The following is a 21,751-nucleotide window of genomic DNA, read 5'->3' on the forward strand; positions in this document are numbered from 1 at the left end:
CCACGTGCAGGATGGTGGCAACACATGGCAAGTCCCAGGGGCACGTGTATTTCCCCATTAATTAGTTCAAGATGCTCTGTGTTGTTTCAATCCTTGGTTTCTCTGCCGGGGTCTTATTCCTAAGGAAAGGGTAGGAGACAGTGAGTGAAGTTGATATTGCCCATCAGCAAGAAATGACTTTCAGGGGAGTTGTGGGTCAAATCCGCAGTAATGTCCTTGAGGTTAGCAGGTTCCTCTTCCCGACTGCAAGTTCCTTGTGCCTCCAGTGCTGTAAATCTGTTGTCTCATGATTGTGCCAAAGCAGAAAAAGGCAGTGGATGGATGACAGAGGCAGCCTGTTAGAGCCCATAGCCCTAGACTGGGGTCTTATTTCTCATTATATAGACTGTTTCCTGCAGCTTTTAATGAAACACTGCGCGTCCTCCATGGTTAATAAATGCAGTGTCCTCCCTGAAAGATGGCATGCGGAAGCACAGCCTATGGTTAAACAGGGAGGCCAAACCCAGCGGCTTCTCCCTCGTGACAGAGGCCAGACTACGCCGTGGTCGCCCTGGGCTGTGCAGCGAGGCAGCCGCAAACGCGGCCGGGTGGTGCCACCTACCGCATGTGGCTCCGCGCGGGAGCCCGTCCCCAGGCCGCCCCTCGCCCTGCTGCAGGACTCCCATCCATCGCTACCTCGGATAGAAACCCCGCAGCCACCCAACGCCGTGGGTCTCCCGGCGAGTCCCGTCCCAGGGCTCCTCTCCCACTGGGGGGTTTCTGCTCTCCCCTCCGTGTCGCCTGGGGGATTCACCGCCACCCCTGCACCGCACGCTCCCAGACCGGAGTGTTTTATTCTCATCCTTAAACTGCTGTGTGTTCCTGCTGTGGCACAAGGCAAACACCCGTGAAATAGTACTGCTCTACAGCGAAATAATCTGGATTTGGCTCAAGGGCATCCTCATGCTGCTCGCGGGTGTAGGAAGTGGCACGACTGCCCTGCCGGCACGAGGACGGGGCTCCCTCCCTGCCTGCGCCTCTGTGGCCATGGGGTGCCCTCGTTGGAGGTGTGCATCGGCTCCCCCTTTCCCCCCCGCCGCTCCTTTCCACGTGGAGCTGTTCCCTTTCGTTACAGTGAGAGGATTGCGATTCCCTGCGGATCCGCTTCTGACCAAACGGGCTCTTTCACCCAGCGTCTGTTGGCTTATGCCTATCAGCCAGCCAGCGGCAGTCGCCCTAGATATACATTATGTAAGGAAAGCAGCACGTTGCTGTTCCTGTGAGTTTGCGTAACAGAGCAGAGCCCCGGCCGGGCTGGCAGCATCTGCAGCCCCCGTGGGGAAGCCCCTGGCTTGGGGCACCCCTGCCACCGCTCCCCTGAGGAACAGCCCCAACCCCTCCAGCGAGCGCAAGCGGGAAGCACTGCGGGAGACCCGCGGGGCTGCTCACGGCCAGGCCAGCGGCCGCGCTGGGCACTCGGGGGCCCAAATGGCGGCTTTGGGCCCCCGGCATCCGCCTGCCCTGAAACCACCCGGGCTCGGCCAGGCACGTCTCTCCCCCTCTCTAAAGACAGGAGACATCTTTCACTCTTTACTCTTTTACTAGATCTACTAGACTACTCTTTTACTAGGTTGAAGGCAGCCGCGGCGCAGACAACGCTCGAAAACGCTCGAAAACGCTTTTGAGGGGAGCTAAGGCGGGGGGGAGTGAGGGGGGGGGGTAGCTCCCTCCCGGCCGCCGTAGCCGCCCGCCCCTGCCCCGGAAGTGCTCCCTGTTGCCATAGCGCCGGTGCCGGGAGGGCGGAAGATGGCGGCGGTGGAGGTGCCGCAGCCGGAGCTCGGGCCGGAGCCGGGGCCGGGCGGCTCCTTCCGCCGCTACCTGGCGCGGCTGGGCGCCCTGCGGCCGCAGCCCGGCTCGGAGCGGCCCGGCGGCGCCGGCGGCCGCCGCACCGAGCTCCACCTGCTCTTCGACCAGCTCATCTCGGAGAGCTGCGGGCCTGCGGCGCCGGCGGGGCCCAGCCCGCAGGTACCGGGGCCGCGCCGGGGGCGGGCGGCCGCCAGCTGGGTCCTAACGTGCGGCTTTCTGCGGTACCTGCTGTAGGGGTGCAGCGTCGGGGCTGCCGCGCTGGGGTGCGTCGTGCTTCGTTGTTGCGCCCCAGGCAGTGCTCACTCGCCTGTTTTCCTTCTTTTTTTCCCGGAGTAGATTTTCTTTGCATTTTGGAAGTACTTAATTTTGTTTGGGTAATGCCCCTTTTTTTCCTTCCTCGATCCCCTAGCTTTGTATTTTTATTTTGCCATTGTTATAGGGAGTTTTGGTTCTGTTATTTAAGTGGTATTGTTTGAGTGGCGCTCCTGCAGCTTGAATGTGTGTAACTGTATACCTGTGTCTGGATGGATGTCTGTGGATGAATGAGGGCAGCTCACCAACCGGAGCTTCCTTCATTTCACTACGTTATCGATCTGTATGGATGTTAGTGTTATCCAGGCATGGATCTGCATGTGTGATCAAACTCTTAGCTGATGGCGTGGTTTCCATTTTAGCTTTGTTGTCTCTAAATAATAAACCGAGGCTTTCTTTTCCAGGATGTCTGTGCTTTGCTTGTCCAAGCCTGTCAGCTGGTTAATTTTGATCAGGAACACCTCGTCAGCAAAGTCTGTCAGCTTATCCATCACTTACTTAACAGATTTCAGGTATGGAAAGCTTGTCCATGCTCCTTCTTTCCCTGCACGCCAGCTCCCTGCTCCTCCACTACTCCCTGTCTCGCGAGGCCGTGGAGCAGCCTTCACATGGAGTGACTCTGATTTTTGTTTTAGCATTTATTTATTCTTAGCTGATGTTCTGATCTGTGGCTATAGCATGGTTGAGGGGTTTGTGATATAAGAACAGCTTTCAATCAGAAGTGATACAGCATAAGAAACTCTCTTGGTTAGAAGATGCTTCTTTTGATTTATCCATTTCTTAAATGTAGATTGCTTCTGTGATGATGTGTAATTTTATCAGCCAGATCACCTGAGTCTGTAACCATCAAGGGGCAGATATATTGACTTCAACAGTACATGACGATGCTCTTTTTTTGACCACAATTCTTTTTTATTATCACAGGTGATAGTTGATGAACAGAACTTGAATTTTCTTCTCTCCTACTGCATCTCTGCTCTTAAGCAATGCAGCTCTTGGACACATGTTGAAATTCTGCAAGCCTTAGCAGCTCTTGTTTACAATAATGGACCTAAATGTCAGAAGGTGGGTTTACAAACAGGAGAAAGTAACCACTAAAAATTTGCAACCCTTGTTATTTGTACTTTCTTTTCTTCCAAAAGAAAGAATAGAAAATGTATTACATTCCTGAACCACTATACCCTTTATATAAAGATTAAATCCTGTTTAAGTAGTGCCTGGTATTTGTGGAAAAGTTAAATTTCAGATGAGTTAGATGTGTGTTATAATAATCAATAGATAACAGACATTCTTCCCATGCCAAATATGTTTATACTGGCAGGCTGCAGTTGTAGGGAGCACCTAGCGTCTGGGGTGAACCAAGGAACACTACTAAAGGAAGGGCACATTGTACCTGGAGACTAAGCAGCCTGGTGTGCCTGTGTGTCAGGCAGGAAGAATGCAGGGCTCTTTAAATTGCACATTACTCAGCAGGCTCCACTGAGAATCCTGAAATTTATCCCGTAACCAGATCATGTCTTTAGTGTGCAGTGGACTCAAAGCTATTTCCAAGAGGAAGTTGTCAGGTTTCAGTCCTGAAGTTTGTATGAAGCCCCTGTTGCTGCTGAATGACTGATCACGTGTGCTATGTTGAATCCTCTAGCAATCACCAGTTCTTGGCAACCTGCAGAGAAGTTTTCTGCTGTTTGGCTGAAGCATGGGGTGGTGATGGGTGCGTGCAAACAGTGTTGGAGCTGTCGGCTTGTGTGGGTTTGTAGCCTATATAACTGCAGCAGTTTGATACAGTGATTGTTACTGACTTAGCTTTATGGCTGGGAAGAAAGCATAAATTATGACTCAGTCTGAGCTATAGTCATGGCTGATGTTTCTTTGATACAAAATAACAGAATTTTAAAGTGAATGTTGTCTTGTCACATTAATCACATAATCTTTGTACAAAATTTGAATTTGCAGCTGTCAAATATTTTCTGTTTAGCACAGATATTTGGAAGGACCAGTAAGCTGAAGGGAGAGTGCTGACCCATAATGACTTTTGATGGTTTGTTTTAGTATCTGCCAGATTTGCTTGGGAAGGCTGGACTTCTGCTACAGTTCAGTGATTCTGCTCAGCTGGATGTGGAGCTCAGGAGGGCAGCAGTACGCAGCATGGCAAACTTGTGTCTCAGGTGGGTAACAACTTTTACAGGTGATGGAAGGGATGCGTTAGAAGATGCGCATCTAACAGCACGGCCAGCTAGCCTCCTGGTTTTATCCCAGACACAGTGAATGCAGGACCTGTAAGCTGAATATGCATAAATGTGAAATCTGAAACTTTAGCGCTCCAAGCTATTGTCTCAGAGGTCCCTTCCAACATCAGCTGTTCTATGATTTTAATTTCAGGAAAATCACTTGCAACACTGGAGTTGTCTTGTGAGTATTATCAAGCATACACTGATGGCTTGAGGTAATTAAATGTGCTGGTACCAGATGCTTAGGAATCCATTACAAAAGAATTTGTTTAATTAATCTAAAGCCATTGCAACAATGGCCAACTTATAATAAATGGGTACTTAAGGTAGCAAAGATTAAAGTCATGCAATTGCCCTTTCTCTTCATGCAGTTAGACAAGTGGATATTAAAATGTTTCAGCACATTAGGGCTGCCCAGACTTCATGGAAACTAGGGAAAAGGCGAAAGTCATTCAAGGTCCTTTTTAAATGCCACATTTTGCCTAAAAAGCTCTTATGCATTTTAACTAATTTGGTAGCATCTTTAGCTATTATCTTAGTCCTTTCCCAGAGGAATAGCCATACCTCTACTGTAAATGAAATGCCATGTGCACATGCCCATTGTGTGGAAGAGCAAAGCCAGACTCTAGTTCATAAATCACTGGGTTACAGAAGTGCGTTCAATGAGTCTTAGTTTCAGTTCTTAGGGCTTTTTTTCGTATGTAAGAATACAATATGACCCTTACTGCAATAATATCTTATTGCAAGAATGTTTTTTTAAAAGATTTTCAGAGCCTGTCATGTAGACCTTGACTGTATGAAAAGTGTGGGATGAAAAACATTAGCATTTATAGGCATGACAGCTTGCTGAGCTGAACGTGGAGATTTATTGTGATGGAGAAGATGGCAACAGGAGTAGAGTAGATTACGGCATGCTATGATTGTACTGGCTCTTATGTGCAGAATGTTTTCTTTTGTTCTTTATGCTGATAGAGTTCATCCCTCTCTAAAAGCCATTCATCCATCTGAGGGTGTGCTCTCCTCTCTAGAGGAGTGCTTGGATCTGAGTTACTGTAATTTTGTAAAGCTTGTGTGATGGACTGAAAACCACAATTTGGCTCCTCTTGCTTTTATTTTAGTGTGCCTGGACAGCCATATTTGGATGAGTCTTACAGAAGTGTCTGTTTTCAAACTTTTCTAAGTATTCTGCAGTCTTCGAAAACCTCTGATGTAGATGACATCACCTTTTGCATGGTAAGTGTGAGCCTGATGGTCCAGAATACTCCGATAACGAAATTGTGCTGCTCACGGAACTGCTAGTGGAACATTCAAGTCACTTTGTAATTTTGAATTCAAAAGGTAATTGCATTATAATCAACCATTTCCTCTTTGGCAGAAGCGACATACTACACTTAGGACTTGGAATATTGTTAACTGAGACTTTGCTCAAATAGTCAAACCTTTTCTTGTTTCTCAACCAGACAGTGTAAGGGACTGTCTCAGTAGTTATGTTGAGCCAAACCAGAACTGCTTAGAAGGTCACCTGAAACATGCAAACCTTCAATGTTTTGGGAAGGAAAAGTAAGTAATTCTGCGTTTTTGTTTTCAGTTGCTGCAAAATGCACTGAAAGGTATCCAGTCACTTCTAAATGGTGGGAAGATGAAACTAATGCAAACTGACCAACTTGGATCCCTTCTTGCAGTATTAAAGGTGAATATTCAAATCTGCTTTCAGAAGGAGGCAGAGACTGGAAGGTGCATGTTCCAGATGTTTGTTAAGTGGGAAACAGCATGAGATTAGAAAAGGGAGCAGAGAAGCCTAAGCACAGGGGGAAGAATGTAGTGTCAGATATAAAGAAAAAGGCATTGAGTTTGTCTCTCTCAGCATCTTACCTGCTCTCCTCAAAAAGGAATGTGAGAGAAGGATAGGAGGCTCTTTTTTCTTTTCTTTCTTTCTTTTTTTTCTTTCTTTTTTTTTTTTTTTTAAAGACCTACTTAAAATCCTTCTATAGAGATAGTTGAATTTGAGATGTTGCAAAGCTGTTATGGTACATACATGTTACATAGCATGGGGAGAGGCAAGACCTGGAGAAAGGATCACAGGCCATACTGAAAATTAATAAACACCTGAATAAATATACAGTGAGAAGAATGCTAATGTTTTTTGTTACTGTTCTAGAAATGTATGTTTCATGGACTGCCAGGACTGAGCATAGAAATGCCTCCCGTCTTGTACCCAGCTCCATTACCTCAGTATGATAAAAGGTCGCCTGTCAAACAGGAACAATCAGAATTGGCTGCCTTTAAGCAAACAGGGGTAACCTGAAAATATATTGCTTCTATTGCATGCAAACTGTGTGCGTGTATATATTTGTTGTGATCTTATGTTACCTGACATGATATTAGTGTCTGACAGTGTCTTTGTGTTCTGAGCATATGATACATTTCAGGTGCTTTGCTTTAAAGGTATTGATTATGAATCTCTGCACTGAATAGAATTGCTTTGTAAACTCAGATGGCTAAAACAAATGGCTCTGCAGAGATTGTTTTTCCTGAGTCTGTGTGCATCAGTTATTCATCTGTAGCCAAGAATTCTTGGCCTGCAGACATGGGACTGCTTGCAGACTAGTCAGAGCTTTTCACTTCTTTCACATTCTTTCTCCCCTAACACTTGCCCAATTATTTGACTTTTTCATAGGGAAGTCAAGTTCATCTAGAGACAGCTCCCCCCCCTCTCCCCCCCCCCCATCTGCTCTGCTTAATCCCTCTACAGGTTATTATTTAACCTTGTTAAAGCATTTTGGATTACAGATTATCTGAAAGACATTAGACAAAGTTATATAGTCATGTTGTTGACTTTTTGCTTTTTAGATGCTAAAAGGTGTCATCTACTGTACTGTAAAATCCAGAAGAACTACAGGAACATTTGCTGTTCCTCTTCTTTAATTGCCTTATGTGAAATACAATTTTAAAGAAAAACTTTGTTGGAAATCTTATGATTTACTGATAAAGAAAGGCCAAAGGTGAAGATAGCATTATTACTAATGAGCAGAGTTTGCAGGCTCTCATGTATTACTGGTGTGTGATTATCTATGTGTGTGCAGTATTATTGCACAGGATATTTTATGTGCAATATTGTTGCATATAGGATGATAAATAGTTGTGATAACTCTTTGGTAAGCTAAATCTCATTTTAAAATAACTCATTTAGAAACTAAAACTTGTAAAATTGTGGGCTGATGATCTTCACTGAAGACATGGTTTATTGTATTACACTCGGCTTTTTTCTGGAATAACAGTTTTATTCTCAGATGACCCCTTTTTCCCTTAGTAAAAAACTTACAACTGTAAAATGTTTACACATCTTTCTAGGTATTATTCCAAAAGATTAAAAAAATCTATTTTTCTTCTTGAAACAGAACCGAAGAAAAAAGTCCAAAGGGAAACAAAAGAAGGGAGAGTTTGGGGAAGACACAAAAGACGATTTGGCTGATACAGGGAATGAATCAATCCATGAAACAGACATGCTGAAATTACACTTGAGGGATGTGCAGAACAGTCCTTGTTCAGATCTTCGGACTCATGCGTTAGATGTTGCATACATGCCTACTGGAAAGGATCATTTATCTTCACATTATAACAGCTGGAAAAGAATCAGCAGCAGTGAGTCGGAGTATTCTGATGCTGAAGGCGGAATACAAAGCAAAATGAGGTAATTGTTGCTCATGTAAACGTAAAGCCTGGTAGCAAATAATACTGCTGTCACTAACAATTTAAACTTACGTATCACGTTCAATGATACTGTTTGTTCTTGTAGATCTGGCACCAATTTTACGTATCTGCAGACTCCCTACACTTCTGTAGGATTCCAGTACTTTTTTCTTAAACACAACTATTGAGGAGATCCCTTTTACTTTTGATCTATGTGGTGACATACGAAAATTGGAGGGTAATAATTAGTATTGGTTTGAAAGTAAATTTAGACCAAAAACAGGAAGAGAAAGTATGCAGTATTCACTTGCTGTTCTTCCAGCTAGCCACTAACATGAACGAAGTAGGTTAAGTCCATTACTTTTCTCTGCTGCTATTTCATTAGTCTTTCTGTTTATTTGTTTTTAAGATCTTATCAAGCCAAAGTTCGTCAGGGGGCTCTAGCCTGTTTCCTCTCCGCTATAAAATCAATAGAAAAAAGAGTTCTTTATGGCTACTGGTCAGCGTTTGTTCCTGATGCACCCGGTATTGGCAGCCCCCAGTCAGTGTCCTTGATGACTATTGCTTTAAAGGACCCTTCTCCAAAGGTGAGGCATTTCTGTAGAGCTGAAAGCATTGTATTTTTCAAGTATTCATCTTAAGATTTGCCTTCTCTGACCCTCAGTAAGCAGAGTACTTTGGCTCCTGGATTTGTGTTGCCTTTGTCACTCTGCCACAAAAAATGGAAGAGGATGTATTGTTTAAAGGAACAAAGGATTGGTTATATACTGTCTAAAGTTATGAGAAATGATTGTTGGAGTTGAATTTTCTTTTGCTGAAGAAAGAGACTCATAAATTTTAAACTCCTCCATCAGCTCAAAGGAGATGTTAAAAGGGGGATAGAAGAGGAAATTTCTCATGTGATATGGTTGTTCTAAAATGATCATAATTGCTGCAAATTGAGATATGAAGGAGCTTTAGCAAAGAAAGTTCAAACATTATAGGAATATGTTTCAGCTAGCATTGCCAGGATGAGTGTGCAATCAATTATTACTCACTAGAAGCAAAATAAAGTAATTAAAGAAGAAGGTGAAAAATTCAGGTTAAAACCAGATTCCCAAAGGCTAATGGAAATGGTGATCTTTCTTTCTTCTTTTCATATTTTATCTGTGATAGTTGGTAAAAATCTGCAAAGTCCAGAATTACTGGGGAGGAGCACAGAAATGTCACTTATTTCTGATATAAAAGCTCCCGGAGTTATGCTGCATAGTAAAAATACGGTTTGCGTCACGTGGTTGAGATGAGAATTCAAGAAAGCATAGGGGAAAATAGTGGATCCTCAAAAAATCTTCCCTGGCTAATAAAAGAAAAGAAATCAGATGAAGGGTGAAATGTCAAGTCATTCCAATGAATTTTTGCTAACAACTTAGTATATCTAGTGCTCTGTAACTAAACTGCGTTGGAATAACCAAAGATGAGGTCTCCTGTGTTGTAAAAAGTTATCTTAGAACTCAGCTTTGATGAAAAATGATGTTAGAAATTTCTCCAGTCCTTACTCAGGTAGTACTTTTCTAGGTAAAGGTGTGGTGTGGTGTAATGGCCACAGGTTAAACAAGAAGTATGTTAAAGAGAAGTTGAGAATTTTCTCTTATTTGTAATAACATTCTTTTTTTTACCATTTCAGACACGTGCCTGTTCTCTTCAAGTTCTCTCAGCCATACTGGAAGGTTCTAAGCAGTTTCTCTCTGTTGCTGAGGATGCTAACGATCACAAGAGAGCTTTTACTCCCTTCTCTGTAACTATTGCTTCTAGCATCCGAGAATTGCACCGCTGCCTGCTGCTAGCCCTGGTGGCAGAATCCTCCTCTCAAACTCTGACACAAATAATCAAGGTAATTACCCTGGTGTTACCCTACTTGGTGTTTTTGCCAGGTCACAGTAGTAAAATGCTTTTTCCAGAAGTCAAGCTTGTAACCAGTTTTGTAAAAGCAGGTAACTGGGTCACTTGTTTTCAGGTGCCCTCAGATAATTAGCTGTCTAAATGACCTGAATTGCAGATGTAAAAACAAATCTGTTGGAGGCCAAGCTGACATTGTAACCACCATTCCATGTATGTTCTTTTGTGTGTTTCAGTGCCTTGCAAATTTGGTTTCAAATGCACCATACAACCGTTTAAAGCCTGGTCTACTGACAAGAGTTTGGAACCAGATAAAGCCATACATTTGTCATAAAGGTTTGCATTCTGTTTGGCTGGATCCTCTTTGTATATGTTATACCTTAATTCAGTGTTGGCTGTTGTGCAATACTCGTGGATTTCTTTTCTTGTGCTTGGTAAATACATAAATAGGTCTGTCACTGTCAAATTATGTTATGATCTGTCTGGTTTGAAAACTGCTGAAGAAGAGTGCTGATGCATTAGCGAGATGCTAATAGACTGTTTTTTCTCTTCTTCCTTCACTGTCATTTCTTGCAGATGTTAATGTCCGAGTTTCTAGTCTCACATTATTAGGAGCTATAGTATCCATCCAAGCACCTTTACCAGAAGTGCAGCTACTTTTGCAACAGCCCAGTTCTTCAGGACTAAGTAATAGTGGTACTGGAACCCCTCATCGTTTTAATTCTTCGGAGCAGTGGAGAAAAACATTCCCCTTAGAAGGGGAGCCTGCAGACAACCCAGGGAATATGCCTTCAGAACCATGCTGGCTCATCCGTCTCTGTATTTCCATCATTGTTCTGCCCCGAGAGGATTCCTGTTCTGACAGTGATGCTAACTTTCCGTCTGGGTGTGTTTATGAACCATCTCCTGTTCGACTGGAATCCTTACAGGTGGGGATGAACAACTAGTCTGTAAAATGAACAGCTTGGTACCAGATCAAATTACCTCCTGTCAGCTGAGCCTTAGTCAGGAGCTGCATGTGCTCCCAGCTCTTTCAGTGAGATTTAGACTAATGCATTTGCTAGTGAAGCATGTCTGATATGTTGTTACTGAAAGAGCAGTGACATTTTGATTGCATGCCTGTTCCCACAGGAAAACCATCCCATACTTAACCTGTAGCAGCAAGTTCATCTGCCTGTGATTTTGTTACCTTTATTATTTCTACATATTTTCCGGTTGTGTGCTGGCATCTGGTAAAGGCTGAGAGTCTTTCCCGTGTAAACTCCTCAATACAGAATCTAAATTTAAGTTTTCCTAGAAAAAAGTGAGGAAAAACCTTGCAATCAAAGAACCTACGAGTAAAGGACCCATGGGATGATGCTGGGTATGACTAAAGAAGTGCCTGTGAATGTCGAGACTTGAACCTCTTTTTCTTCATGTAACCACATAAAATGTTAAGATTTTGTAATATACATCCCCAAAAGTCTCACTCTTTTTCTGGAATGATGGCTGTTTGTTGAATCTAGCTTCTCAGAACATGGCGGCAGTAGTACAGGAGATACAAAATGTATTGCTCTTCCAGCCACTCTTGCTTAGCTTTTTAGCTACAGGAGACAGTAACTTGCAGTAAATAATTCATCATGTTGCTACCTGATAATGCTTTTGCTGCCCTTTTTTGAACAAAATAATGGAATAAGGAGGTTTTTAATTAGCTCTAGTATTCTCAACATTGTGCTGCAAGGTGTATCTGTTACATTAGAGTTTGATTTATGGTCACTGTGCTGATTAGCCTGTTAACAGACTCTGTGTGTGTGTTTGGGGTATTTTGGTTTAATAGAAGGAAAAAGGTACTGAGTGGAATTTCTTTTGTTTGTGTTTAGGTGTTGGCTCTTCTTGTAAAAGGCTATTTCTCTATGGCTCAGAGCTATTTGCTAGAGCTTGGAGAAGTGGCTTGCAAATGCATGGAAGAAATGGATCCATCTATTCAGCTTCACGGAGCCAAGGTAAGAACAGGAGGGAACACCAATACTGTTTTATTAAGTTAGTTTTGCCTATCAGTGTGCTCTGCAAATATGGAAGAGTAATGCTGGATAGTCAGTGCGTCTATGCGTGTTTCATGTAGCATGCTGTAAAGAGGAGCTGGTGCCCTGCTGTAGCTCTCTGGGAAATGCAGCACCTTACCATTTTGAGAAGTGTACCTTCTGGTTCCAGTCTTGCATTATTTGCACAGATTTGTTGCTCTACTAAGTCACCGGGAGGCTTGGGAAGTGCAAAGACTGTAGCACTGGCCCTTCTCTGATTTAATGTCGGCTGGTGCAGAATCTTTAGTCTCTCACCCTAAGGAAAGGTCAAAGAGATTCTGTCTTTGCCTGGCAGTTTGTTATGCTGCCCTAGCTGGAAACTTTATTTAAGAAAGGTTTTTCCTCTAATCTCTTCTCTAACAGGGGGAGAATAAAGTCTAAAATAATTCTGAATCTTATATTTTTGTTCCCTGGGTAAATAAGTATAGTTCTAGGTAAAAAATTGCCATAGTTTCATGGTACTTGAATCATCCTTGATAAAGACCAAGTTGCTTTTCATTTTCTTGCAGCTTCTGGAGGAGCTGGGCACCGGTGTAGTACAGCAGTACAAACCTGATTCAGCCGTTGCCCCTGATCACAGAGTACCGGTCAGTGTGGTAAGTGTGTGGGCTCCATCTGAGATTGCACTTAACTGAGCTTCATTTCTTGAATTCCCTGCAAAGTTACTGGCATGGATACAGATAGAGCAATTGCAGAAAAGCAGAAAGGGAGTACCCTGCACCACTGTAGGGCCTGGTATATGTAATTTCTTGCAGACTTCCTGCATGAAACTGCAGGGAAAGCTTGCCTTCCTCCCTAATGTGTTCTGTTCTACTGTGTTGCTAAAGTGAGTTGGCAAGGTTGATAGCTATTGTTTTAAGTGTGTGTGTGTATGTGTGTTCCTGAGTTGTGACTGCTGTCTACTGAAGTTGAGTAAGGACTCTAGTAAAGTCTGTCATCACTTTCATCACTTTCTTGCATTAGTAGTTATCACAGTGGAAATTGCTGTGTGGAAATGTTAAAGAGCTTTGTGCTTTAAGGATTCTTGTCTTTTTGAAAGCAAATGTATTGGAATTCATTTTGGTTTGGAGGTAGGTGATTTTTACATGATATTTACACTATCTGCCTTTCCTCGTCTCTTTTCTTCCTGACTGATGCAAGTCTGGAAGCTGGAGGAATAGTGCAGATACTGCATGTGGTATCAATGCTACATAAAACCTGGAGAAATACACTTTTAGAGTTTTGGTGAACTTGCATTGTTACACAAGCCTGCCTGAATATTCTGGCTGCTCACAAGTGCAGAGAGGGTGGTTAGAACCATAATGTATGTGATTATAGAAAAATCCATTGCTTGAGGCTGTTTTACAGAATCACAGAATCGTTGAGGTCGGAAGGGACCTTTGAAGATCCTCTAGTCCAACCTCCTGCTCAAGCATGGTCAGCTAGAGCAGGCTGCCCAGGACTGTGTCCAGTCAGGTCTTGAATATCTCCAAGGATGGAGACTCCACTACTTCTCTGGCAATCTGTTCCAGTGTTCAGCCACCCTCACATTAAAAAAAAAAAAAAAAGAAGAAGAAAAGGTTTTTTTTTCTTTTTTTTTTGACAAGTTCACTGAAGCTGAGGAACTGTCATTCTACTAGTGACACAGGCCTATTTAAATCGTGATTCTGTGAACAGCAGGCAATTTGAAAAACTACTTTAGAGTATGCTAAATTTTGAGCCTGTCACTAGTCACCTTACAAGACAGGAAACGTGTCTAGTACCACTGGGTTTCCGTTGCTTAATATAAATGTAAATTGTCAGGCAAATGAAAATACCTAACAATGTGGTTTTAAGAATGGAATTGTAATTCTGCCTAATGCAATCCAATTGAAATGTATGTGCCCTTGAGAATGAAGCAGATAGAACTCGATGAGCAAGTACTTTATAGCAGTACTAAAATGGCTGAAAAATAACTTATACAACTGGATGCTGTGTAATTATTTTAGGGTTATAAACAGTTGTAATAATTGCTTTGCTTGATTATGCTACCTGCTGTAAGTGTGTCTCAAAGATCATAAAAAAGACAATCTATTGTAGTAGGCATGTTGGTAATATTTTCAAGTTTAGCCAGTGTCAGATAATTTTTGCATTTAAATCGGTAAACTTGGCTTTTTCTCTGTAGGTTGTAGCTTTCTGGACTATGATGTTAAATGGCCCTTTACCTGGTGCCCTTCAGAATTCTCAACATGCAACTCTTCAGACGAGTGCCTGCGATGCTCTTTCTTCTATCTTACCAGAAGCTTTCAGCAGTCTGCAGGTAACAGGCGACTCATTTAAGTATGGCATTTTTACCTATTGCGATTTTGTTCTTGTTTACCAGATTATAGCAACGTAGAGCCTTTTAAAATTTATATGGGTTGGGGGTCAGGGAAGCCTTTCAATAGTCACAGCTTGTTCAGAATGTAAAAAATATTATGAAGACTGGAAAATGTAGTGTTGTGAGTAATCAGTCTGACAACCCAGTTAAACTGTGGATCACAGAAGCTGTTTGGCCCTGCCATGACTACTCAGCATTGGCTGTGATGCACAGGAGATGGAAGGCAAGAATTTCTTTACGTGGGGGTGGGGAGAGAGGTTGCTATTTTGCAGGTTAAGTGTTGGAAATGACAGCTGAGCTAATGGCAGTGGACTGGTGTTGTTTGCCAATTTGCATGTGTGTTTTTTTTCTTTTGACTGGCTTTTAAAACATGAAACTGCAGTGTTTGCCCTGGCAGAAGCAAACAAATGTGTTGGCCTTACTCTCCTTTTGCAACATGAAATATGCTTTCAAACATTAAAGCCTTGGCAATCTATCACCACTGCATTGTGCAGCTCCTTTTATGTCACTGTGCCCTTCTTGATGGGGAGTATTCTGCCAGAACTCATTTGCCCGAGAATTGCTAGTACAGCAGTATCTCTGGAATTTTCGGTCTGGTTTCTCCAAGCACAGCATGTACTTCACCCCTCTGTACTTTGATCCCATACAGCCTCTTCTCCTTATGACCATGCCAGGGTCAAGCCAGTGCCCACTCTGACCCCTGCTCTGATGCAGCACAGTTGATCTTTGTTGCGGGTTGGTAAACTGGCAAACTAGCGAGCGTGAACTTAATCTGCCTTGTTGTCCTCATTTATGGAATGGAAAGAGTGACTCTCCCACAGTTCAACTGCTTTCCTACAGGTCTGTGAGGTACCTAGTGAGGCAGGACAGGAAAAAGCAACTGATCCACTCTCTTTTATTACAGAAGGGCCATTTACCTTTTGCATTGGATGATAGGTAAGATCATGAAGGAAATCAAAATGTTAACTGACAGCAACAAGATCACTTTTCCTGGAAGCATTCCTCTTTCCTATTTAGCATCCTGAAATGCCAGTCAGTTTACTTTAAAGAAAAGAATATGATTTGAATGGTAGCTCCTACAATTCCATGTAGCAGGCTCTTTCAGGCAATTCTTCAGTTGTCTTTGTGGGACAGAGGTTTTTCCAGTTCCTCTCTATTGCCATGACTGCTTGTCGTTGCAGAATGACCGGCAGATACTGTGCATTACTCTGCTGCTTGGCCTGAACCACAGTGAGAACCCCCTGGTGAAAGCTGCTGCCGCACGTGCACTCGGAGTCTACATCCTCTTCTCTTGCCTTCGGCAGGTCAGAACTGGCCCACTTTTCTCATTCTGTGTCATTTTACAATGGATTTGCTGAACCATAAGATGTGGGACATGAGTTCTTTTGCAATGAGTTGGCCTTCCTTTTTGCTTTTGGTCTTTGGTGTGTAAAGTTTTTCTTTCCTGTCTCCAGCCTTGCTCTTGCCACGTGTGGCGAACAGCACCAGTGCAATTTTGCTATGTGAGGTGAAGCAGAACCCAGAGTACCACATAAGCGAGAGAAGGAGGGAGGTTAGGATCTTCCCCCAGCTCTCAGGGACAGAAAGGGAAAGAGAGGTTGGCATAAAGGAGCTGCAAGAGATGAAGTGAAGTTGGGAAAAAAGGGACAGCTGTACACCATTTTGTAGATCTTAACGAGTTTTTGGTGGGAAGGCTTCAGTTCTATTTAAAGTAAGAAGTCAAGCTTATTTACAGAAAAATGCTTTTTTGCTTCCTGTACAATTTGATCTTAGCTTGGTTGAGATAGAAGGCATTGTTGTTTCTGCAGTGTGGCCTTAAATGAGTGATGATTGCAACAAATTTATACAGTAGCTGAAGTTGATATTTTAGTCCAAAATATTTTGAAAAAAAATCCTTTATCATAGGCAAGGGAATGAAAATGAAATGTAATGTGCTGTAGAAGAGAAGACTAGACAGACAGCTCAACAGGGAGTTTGGAGAAGCAATTAACTTTCTTAACAATGGGATTTGATGAGTTTGAGGTTGGCAGTCTAGGTAATTATGTTAAAATCCAAAGTAACTAAAGTACCACTGAAATTAAATTATACATTGAACCCTTTCAGCAGCAGCTGCCCAAGAGAGTGGTGAACTTGGTCACCATGCAGGCTTAGGCTGTTAATTAAAGATCAAACAAAGCTATAGTGAGAGCAGTAAAAACACGTTAAAGTTGTTGCCTAAAAAAGAAGGATGTATTAATAGAGCTAGTCTCTGTACAGATTTCATTTTTGCTAGAAAGGTTAAGACATGCATGTTGCTAAGGAAATCACCTGGGTTTTGGAAGCTTTTGTAACTTTGCAGCATTTTTTACTTCTCTAGGATGTGATGTTTGTGGCAGACACAGCAAACGCTATCCTGAATTCCCTCCACGACAAATCTCCAAACGTCCGTGCCAAAGCAGCTTGGTCCCTGGGCAATCTTACAGACACCCTGATTGTCAACATGTACGTAAGCAGAACTTCTCTGTCTGTGATAGTATTCCAGTAGCGTCAAATAAAGGGTAATATCTACTTCGTATCAGACAAGCCAAATGCCTGCAGTGGGAAAAATTGTGCTTGAATGTGTCTGAATTGGATGCTTCTTTCTAACCACTCTTCAACCTATAAAGCTACCGATGTAGGACACTCTTCTGGGTATCCCGTATCATATCTGGGCTTGAGTTCTACTCATCCGCTTGGTTTTATGTCTTCTAATCCTTAGTTCCAGAGTATAATTTAAGTTCACTTTTAAATTTTCTACTTCTTATGTGTTACGTCGTGTAACTGCATGTTCCCTGGTTACTTCTGTGTTATATGGAAGTAAAGTAAGATTAATAAATATTCAACACTTCCTCAAGCCAAGGACTGAAGGAAGTCCAACCTACTGTTACATTTTTAACAGGAGAAATAGTTATCATATATTCCTGCTATCTTGCCTCTCAGCAATTCATTGCCCTCTGTCTCTTATTACAGGCTTAATGCATTGCTAACAGGCTTTCTTGCAATGATAGCTTGGTTTTAAATTAATAAGCACAGTGGTCACATGTAGTAAGGTCTGTCTTACATATTAGCCTTTTAAAGAGTGAAGGTTGTTCATATGCCCTTATAAAGGATTGTATCCCATCTCTGAGGATGGATTATCTGAGCAGGTCTTTTTCAATATGATTTTTCTGCTAGGGAAACAATGGGACAAAGTTTTCAAGAGGAATTTTCTGATCTCCTACTGTTGAAAATGTTACGCTCAGCAACTGAAGCATCCAAGGACAAAGACAAGGTATGCTTGAGGGGAAGAAGGGGGTTATTATGAGGTAATTAGCTCTTGTTTTTTATTTAAAAAAAGCACCAGTTACTTGCTTTAGGGTATTCTGTATTTTATTTGAGTAGTCAGTCAAAAAAACTTTCACAGTGCTGTGAAGTACACTGACTCCTCGGATACCAGCACTTCTGGCATTGCTGTACTTGTTTCTGTTAGCCACGTTCTGCTCTGTGTTGGTTTGCTTCTGGGCCGTGGCAGGCTGCTGGCCCCACGGCGCTCCAGCAGACAGGGAGCTGCAGTTCAGCATCATCGCTTGAGGGGTGGTGTTTGGATGTTTCCCATGTCGTTTTACCTGCAGGGTGATTGACCGCGCTTTTCCATGGGGCCCGTTTTTTTCTTCTTTTTCTTCCTTCTAGCAGGTGACCATTTGCAGAGAATGATCTCTCTGTTGGCATTTAGGAAGTTACAATCTGATAAGAAACCAGTCTGATTCCAGATGGGCTCCTTGTTGACTCTGCGCATGATTACGTAGCAGGCTTGACAAAAACTTTGCTTATAAGTCAGAAGCCAGAATTATTTTTGTGTGTGTGTGTTCCAGGTAAAGAGCAATGCAGTCCGGGCCCTTGGGAATCTGCTTCATTTCCTTCAACCGTATCATATAACAAACCCCAGATTTAGGGAAACCATCGAGGAATCTATTCAGGCCCTTATTTCTACTGTTCAGAGTGAGGCCACTATGAAAGTGCGCTGGAATGCTTGTTACGCGCTGGGGAATGTATTTAAGAACCCTGCCTTGCCACTCGGTGAGTAGACTTGTCCCACTGGCTTTGGATTTACGCAGCAGGTTGTGGTTTTGATAAGAAGGTCTCTGTTATGAGTGTGTTGGGGGAGGAGAGGGAAAGCAAACTGAGTCAGATCTTGCTGTTGGATCCAGAGGTACGTCTTGCCCAGAACGCTTGTTGCCAGTGAAATAGGCTCAGATCCTGCAAATGCTAATACAGGCATAACTTTACTATATTTAGTTGGATCTATCATGTTAGAAAAGAGTGTGAGGATGGGATTATAGCTGTGAATAGATGCAAAACATTGCTTTTCCTCCTACAAAGCTTCAGATTAACTTTTTAAAGTAGTTTCTCTTCTCATAACCCATGATTCTTTCATTAGACCAGCGTAAATACAGTAATGTAAGCCCAGTAAATATTTAGGAGATACTTTTATGGCTTTGTATATTTTGATGGATTTGAAAGGTTTTATTTGTTGTTTGAGTCTCTGGGGTTCTGTTTGTTTTAGGAGAGGCTCCTTGGACCACACAAGCCTATAATGCACTTTCCTCAGTAGTGAAGTCATGCAAGAATTTTAAAGTCCGAATCAAATCAGCCATGGCCCTCTCCATCCCAAGCAAGAGGGAATGTTATGGACCGACGGAACAGTTCTGCCAGATCTGGAGTGCCTTGGTGGTAGCCTTGCAGAAAAGTGAAGACACCGAGGACTTTCTGGAATTTAAGTACAGTGCCAGCCTCAGAACGCAGATCTGCCAAGCTCTGATTCATTTGTTAAGCCTGGCAAAGAATACGGACCTGCCGTTCATTTCGGAAACTATCACAGAAAATGGGGATGCAATCAAAGCCTATGTCTTGCAGTATATGAAATCTGGAGTTGAAGAAAACGAAGCAGGAATGCACACAAACTTGTGTGAGAGGGAGAAGGCACTGAAAGGAGCTATTGAGCATCTCTGTGGCATAGAGAAACAGCTGGAGGGCAAAGCTAGAGTAAGAGTGTCTGTTTATCTAGAAGATATTTTGACAAACCATGTCAATGCCGCTGAATTAACAGAGGCTTAGTAAGAAACACCTGTTTTGGTGCTCAATAAATTATGCTTCTGATTGTACAGAGGACAAACATACTGCTTTTATTTACACAGGGTATCCAAAATAGAAGTTTCTTGTTGTTGGTATTAAACCATTTATTTCACATTTATTCACATCATTCATAACTCCAGATAAAATGATGTGGAAAACTTCATTTTTAAATTTGTTTAGCGAACTTCTAAGTCGTCCTCAGTGGGTTTGGTTGGTAGCTAAACTTTTACAATGTTATGACTTTGAAAACAAATGCCTTTTCATTCTTGATGTATTTTATACAAACAGCCTGTTTTATGACCTTATTTAAAAGCATTTTGTTACTATTGCTGCTATATTCAGAATCATTTGTAAAGGAAAGGTCTGGCAGAATTGGTAGTGTCTGCCTTTACTGTACTGGAAACTTGACTGACAACAATTATAGAGGTGGTATTTTGTTTTTCTAAGCACTGCATAGCTTGTTGCACTTACGTTCCTACAATAAACCTAAATATGCCAGTATTTGAATGATACCTTGAAGCGAACATGCTTTACCTTTAACTCTGCATGTTCCTCGCATCTTGCACCTGGCCTGCCCTCCCTACTGCCTTCACTCATCCTGTCTCCCAAAAACTAATTCCTTGTTTCCAGGTTGATGGTACCGCGCTACGTAAGCCAGAAAATTCAGACTAGGACATTTTGACTCTCAAGAAAGCAATGCCGCCGCTGTGGGTCTGTTGCCTTTTTGGGGGATGTGTGCAGTGTTCCTTCGCGGGTCTGTTACTTGCCTACTCTCCCTTTGGTACACGCTTACTGTGCTGGTAGCCTAGGGCAGGCTTCACGCTGTGGTGCTGCCAGGGTCAAATCGATACCTCCGGGGATCAGGCAGTCTGGGAGGCGCTTTTGGAGTTAAGCAGGTACCTCTGGTAGATGCCCAAACAGAGGTCAGCACAAGCCCTACCTGTCACAAAAGCTCGTTGGCAGGCAACATCGTTTCCACGCTCCCCCTTGCCCCCAGTTTCCGTGTGCCTAAAGCATTCTGGATATCCTGAACTCATTCAGATCACTGGGACCGTGTCTGGTCGCCATCTGCACTGAATGGATGGGGCTGTTTCCAGGTTTTCTGCCAGGGATCGAGGAGTCTCCGTTTGTACCAGCCTGCAGTGGGAACGGGCATGCCAGCGTCCGGCTCGCAGTTGGGCTTGTCCGAGCGTCGTGACATGCTGAACGGAGGTCGAGGAAGAGAGCTGCAGGGAAGAGTGCGGCTGCTGGGCCCTGCGTTGCCTCCATCCTTGCTGAGCTCGAGGGGAGTGTGGGCCCGTGTCTGGGCTCACGAGCTCCCTTGGCTGTGCTTAAGGCTCCAAATTTACGCCTAAAATGACACTTACTCCTTTTCCCCTTCTTGGGCAGCACAGAGCCGATTTCACCCGAGTCTTTAGTTCTTGCTTCCTCTGTTACTGTGCCCCATCCCACCTTTGAGCTTCCACCCCACGAAGCAAACCCGCATTCTGCAGCTGTATTTTGTCTCCAGATCTGTCCAGTTACTGCCGAACACACAAACGTGGCTGGGTTTCTCGCCAAGCTTTGCTGAGAGCTGGCTGCCAACTGCATCAGCTGCAATGCTGGAGGTAAGGCCGCTGCTGGGCTTGGCGTCCTGCTGAGGTTGGAAGCGGTGTTGTGCTGCACGGCTGTTCGACCCACGCTCGGTGTAAAGGCAGGGAGAAGGACGACTGGGTTTCTGAATGGAGAAATCCCTGTTGATTCGAGAATTAAAGTGGGTGTTTTGGGAAAGGAGTTTTGCCCTTGCGCATGGGAACACGTAGGTGACTTTGTGTAGAAACACCCCTCTTTGAGGAAGGGGATAACACGGGCGTTCGCATCCCTCGACGTGTCGCGGAGGCCCCGCAGCAGCGTCGGTGCCGGCCGTTCCTGCGCCCAGCGAGCAGCCGCCTCTCCCAAAGCTGGAACCCAACCTGCAGCGGTATCTGGTGTGTCCTAGGCAGCAGCCGGGAGCTGCCCGGGTTCTCCGACAGCGCGTAGCCGACGTCTTTGGCTTTTATTAAAAAATCTTGCAAAGCCTCACCTGCCTCCTGACGCCCTAAGGAGCTTTGGGGAAACGGGTGTTTGTGCTCTGAGCTTTGGGGAAACAGGGGTTTGTGCTCTGAGCTTTGGGGAAACGGGTGTTTGTGCTCTGAGCAAGTGATGGAGAGGAGCGGCGAGCTCAGGTGCCCGGAGAGCTGAGCAGCGCGCGTCCCTGCCGGGTGGTGAAGCCCATCTGGAGGAGGCTGCGCGCT

General features: G+C 43.6%; 1 protein-coding gene across 1 annotated transcript; it reads left to right on the forward strand.

Annotated features, from left to right (window-relative positions):
- The first annotated feature begins 1,751 nt into the window (after positions 1-1,751).
- HEATR6 (HEAT repeat containing 6) lies at positions 1,752-19,985 on the forward strand. Its single transcript, XM_064523095.1, has 20 exons — positions 1,752-2,004; positions 2,562-2,669; positions 3,082-3,222; positions 4,207-4,322; positions 5,504-5,618; positions 5,974-6,075; positions 6,544-6,681; positions 7,784-8,076; positions 8,485-8,662; positions 9,739-9,945; positions 10,187-10,286; positions 10,527-10,879; positions 11,810-11,932; positions 12,520-12,606; positions 14,154-14,288; positions 15,530-15,652; positions 16,705-16,829; positions 17,541-17,637; positions 18,218-18,422; positions 18,910-19,985. Exons 1-20 carry the CDS (start codon positions 1,786-1,788, stop codon positions 19,458-19,460), a joined length of 3,516 nt encoding a protein of 1,171 aa, XP_064379165.1. The 5' UTR covers positions 1,752-1,785; the 3' UTR covers positions 19,461-19,985.
- The last annotated feature ends 1,766 nt before the right edge of the window (positions 19,986-21,751 follow it).

This window comes from Dromaius novaehollandiae, chromosome 19, assembly GCF_036370855.1.
Source record: "Dromaius novaehollandiae isolate bDroNov1 chromosome 19, bDroNov1.hap1, whole genome shotgun sequence".
In the NCBI taxonomy this organism is placed as follows: domain Eukaryota; kingdom Metazoa; phylum Chordata; class Aves; order Casuariiformes; family Dromaiidae; genus Dromaius; species Dromaius novaehollandiae.

What these genes read in the sequence shown, in the direction of transcription:
- HEATR6 (XM_064523095.1), top strand. Translation starts at nt 1,786, where the DNA reads ATGGCGGCGGTGGAGGTGCCGCAGCCGGAGCTCGGGCCGGAGCCGGGG. An exon ending in ATGGCAAACTTGTGTCTCAG is followed by an intron (nt 4,323 to 5,503) that starts GTGGGTAACAAC and finishes CTTTTATTTTAG; the next exon opens with TGTGCCTGGACAGCCATATT. An exon ending in AAGCTTTCAGCAGTCTGCAG is followed by an intron (nt 14,289 to 15,529) that starts GTAACAGGCGAC and finishes TTGTCGTTGCAG; the next exon opens with AATGACCGGCAGATACTGTG.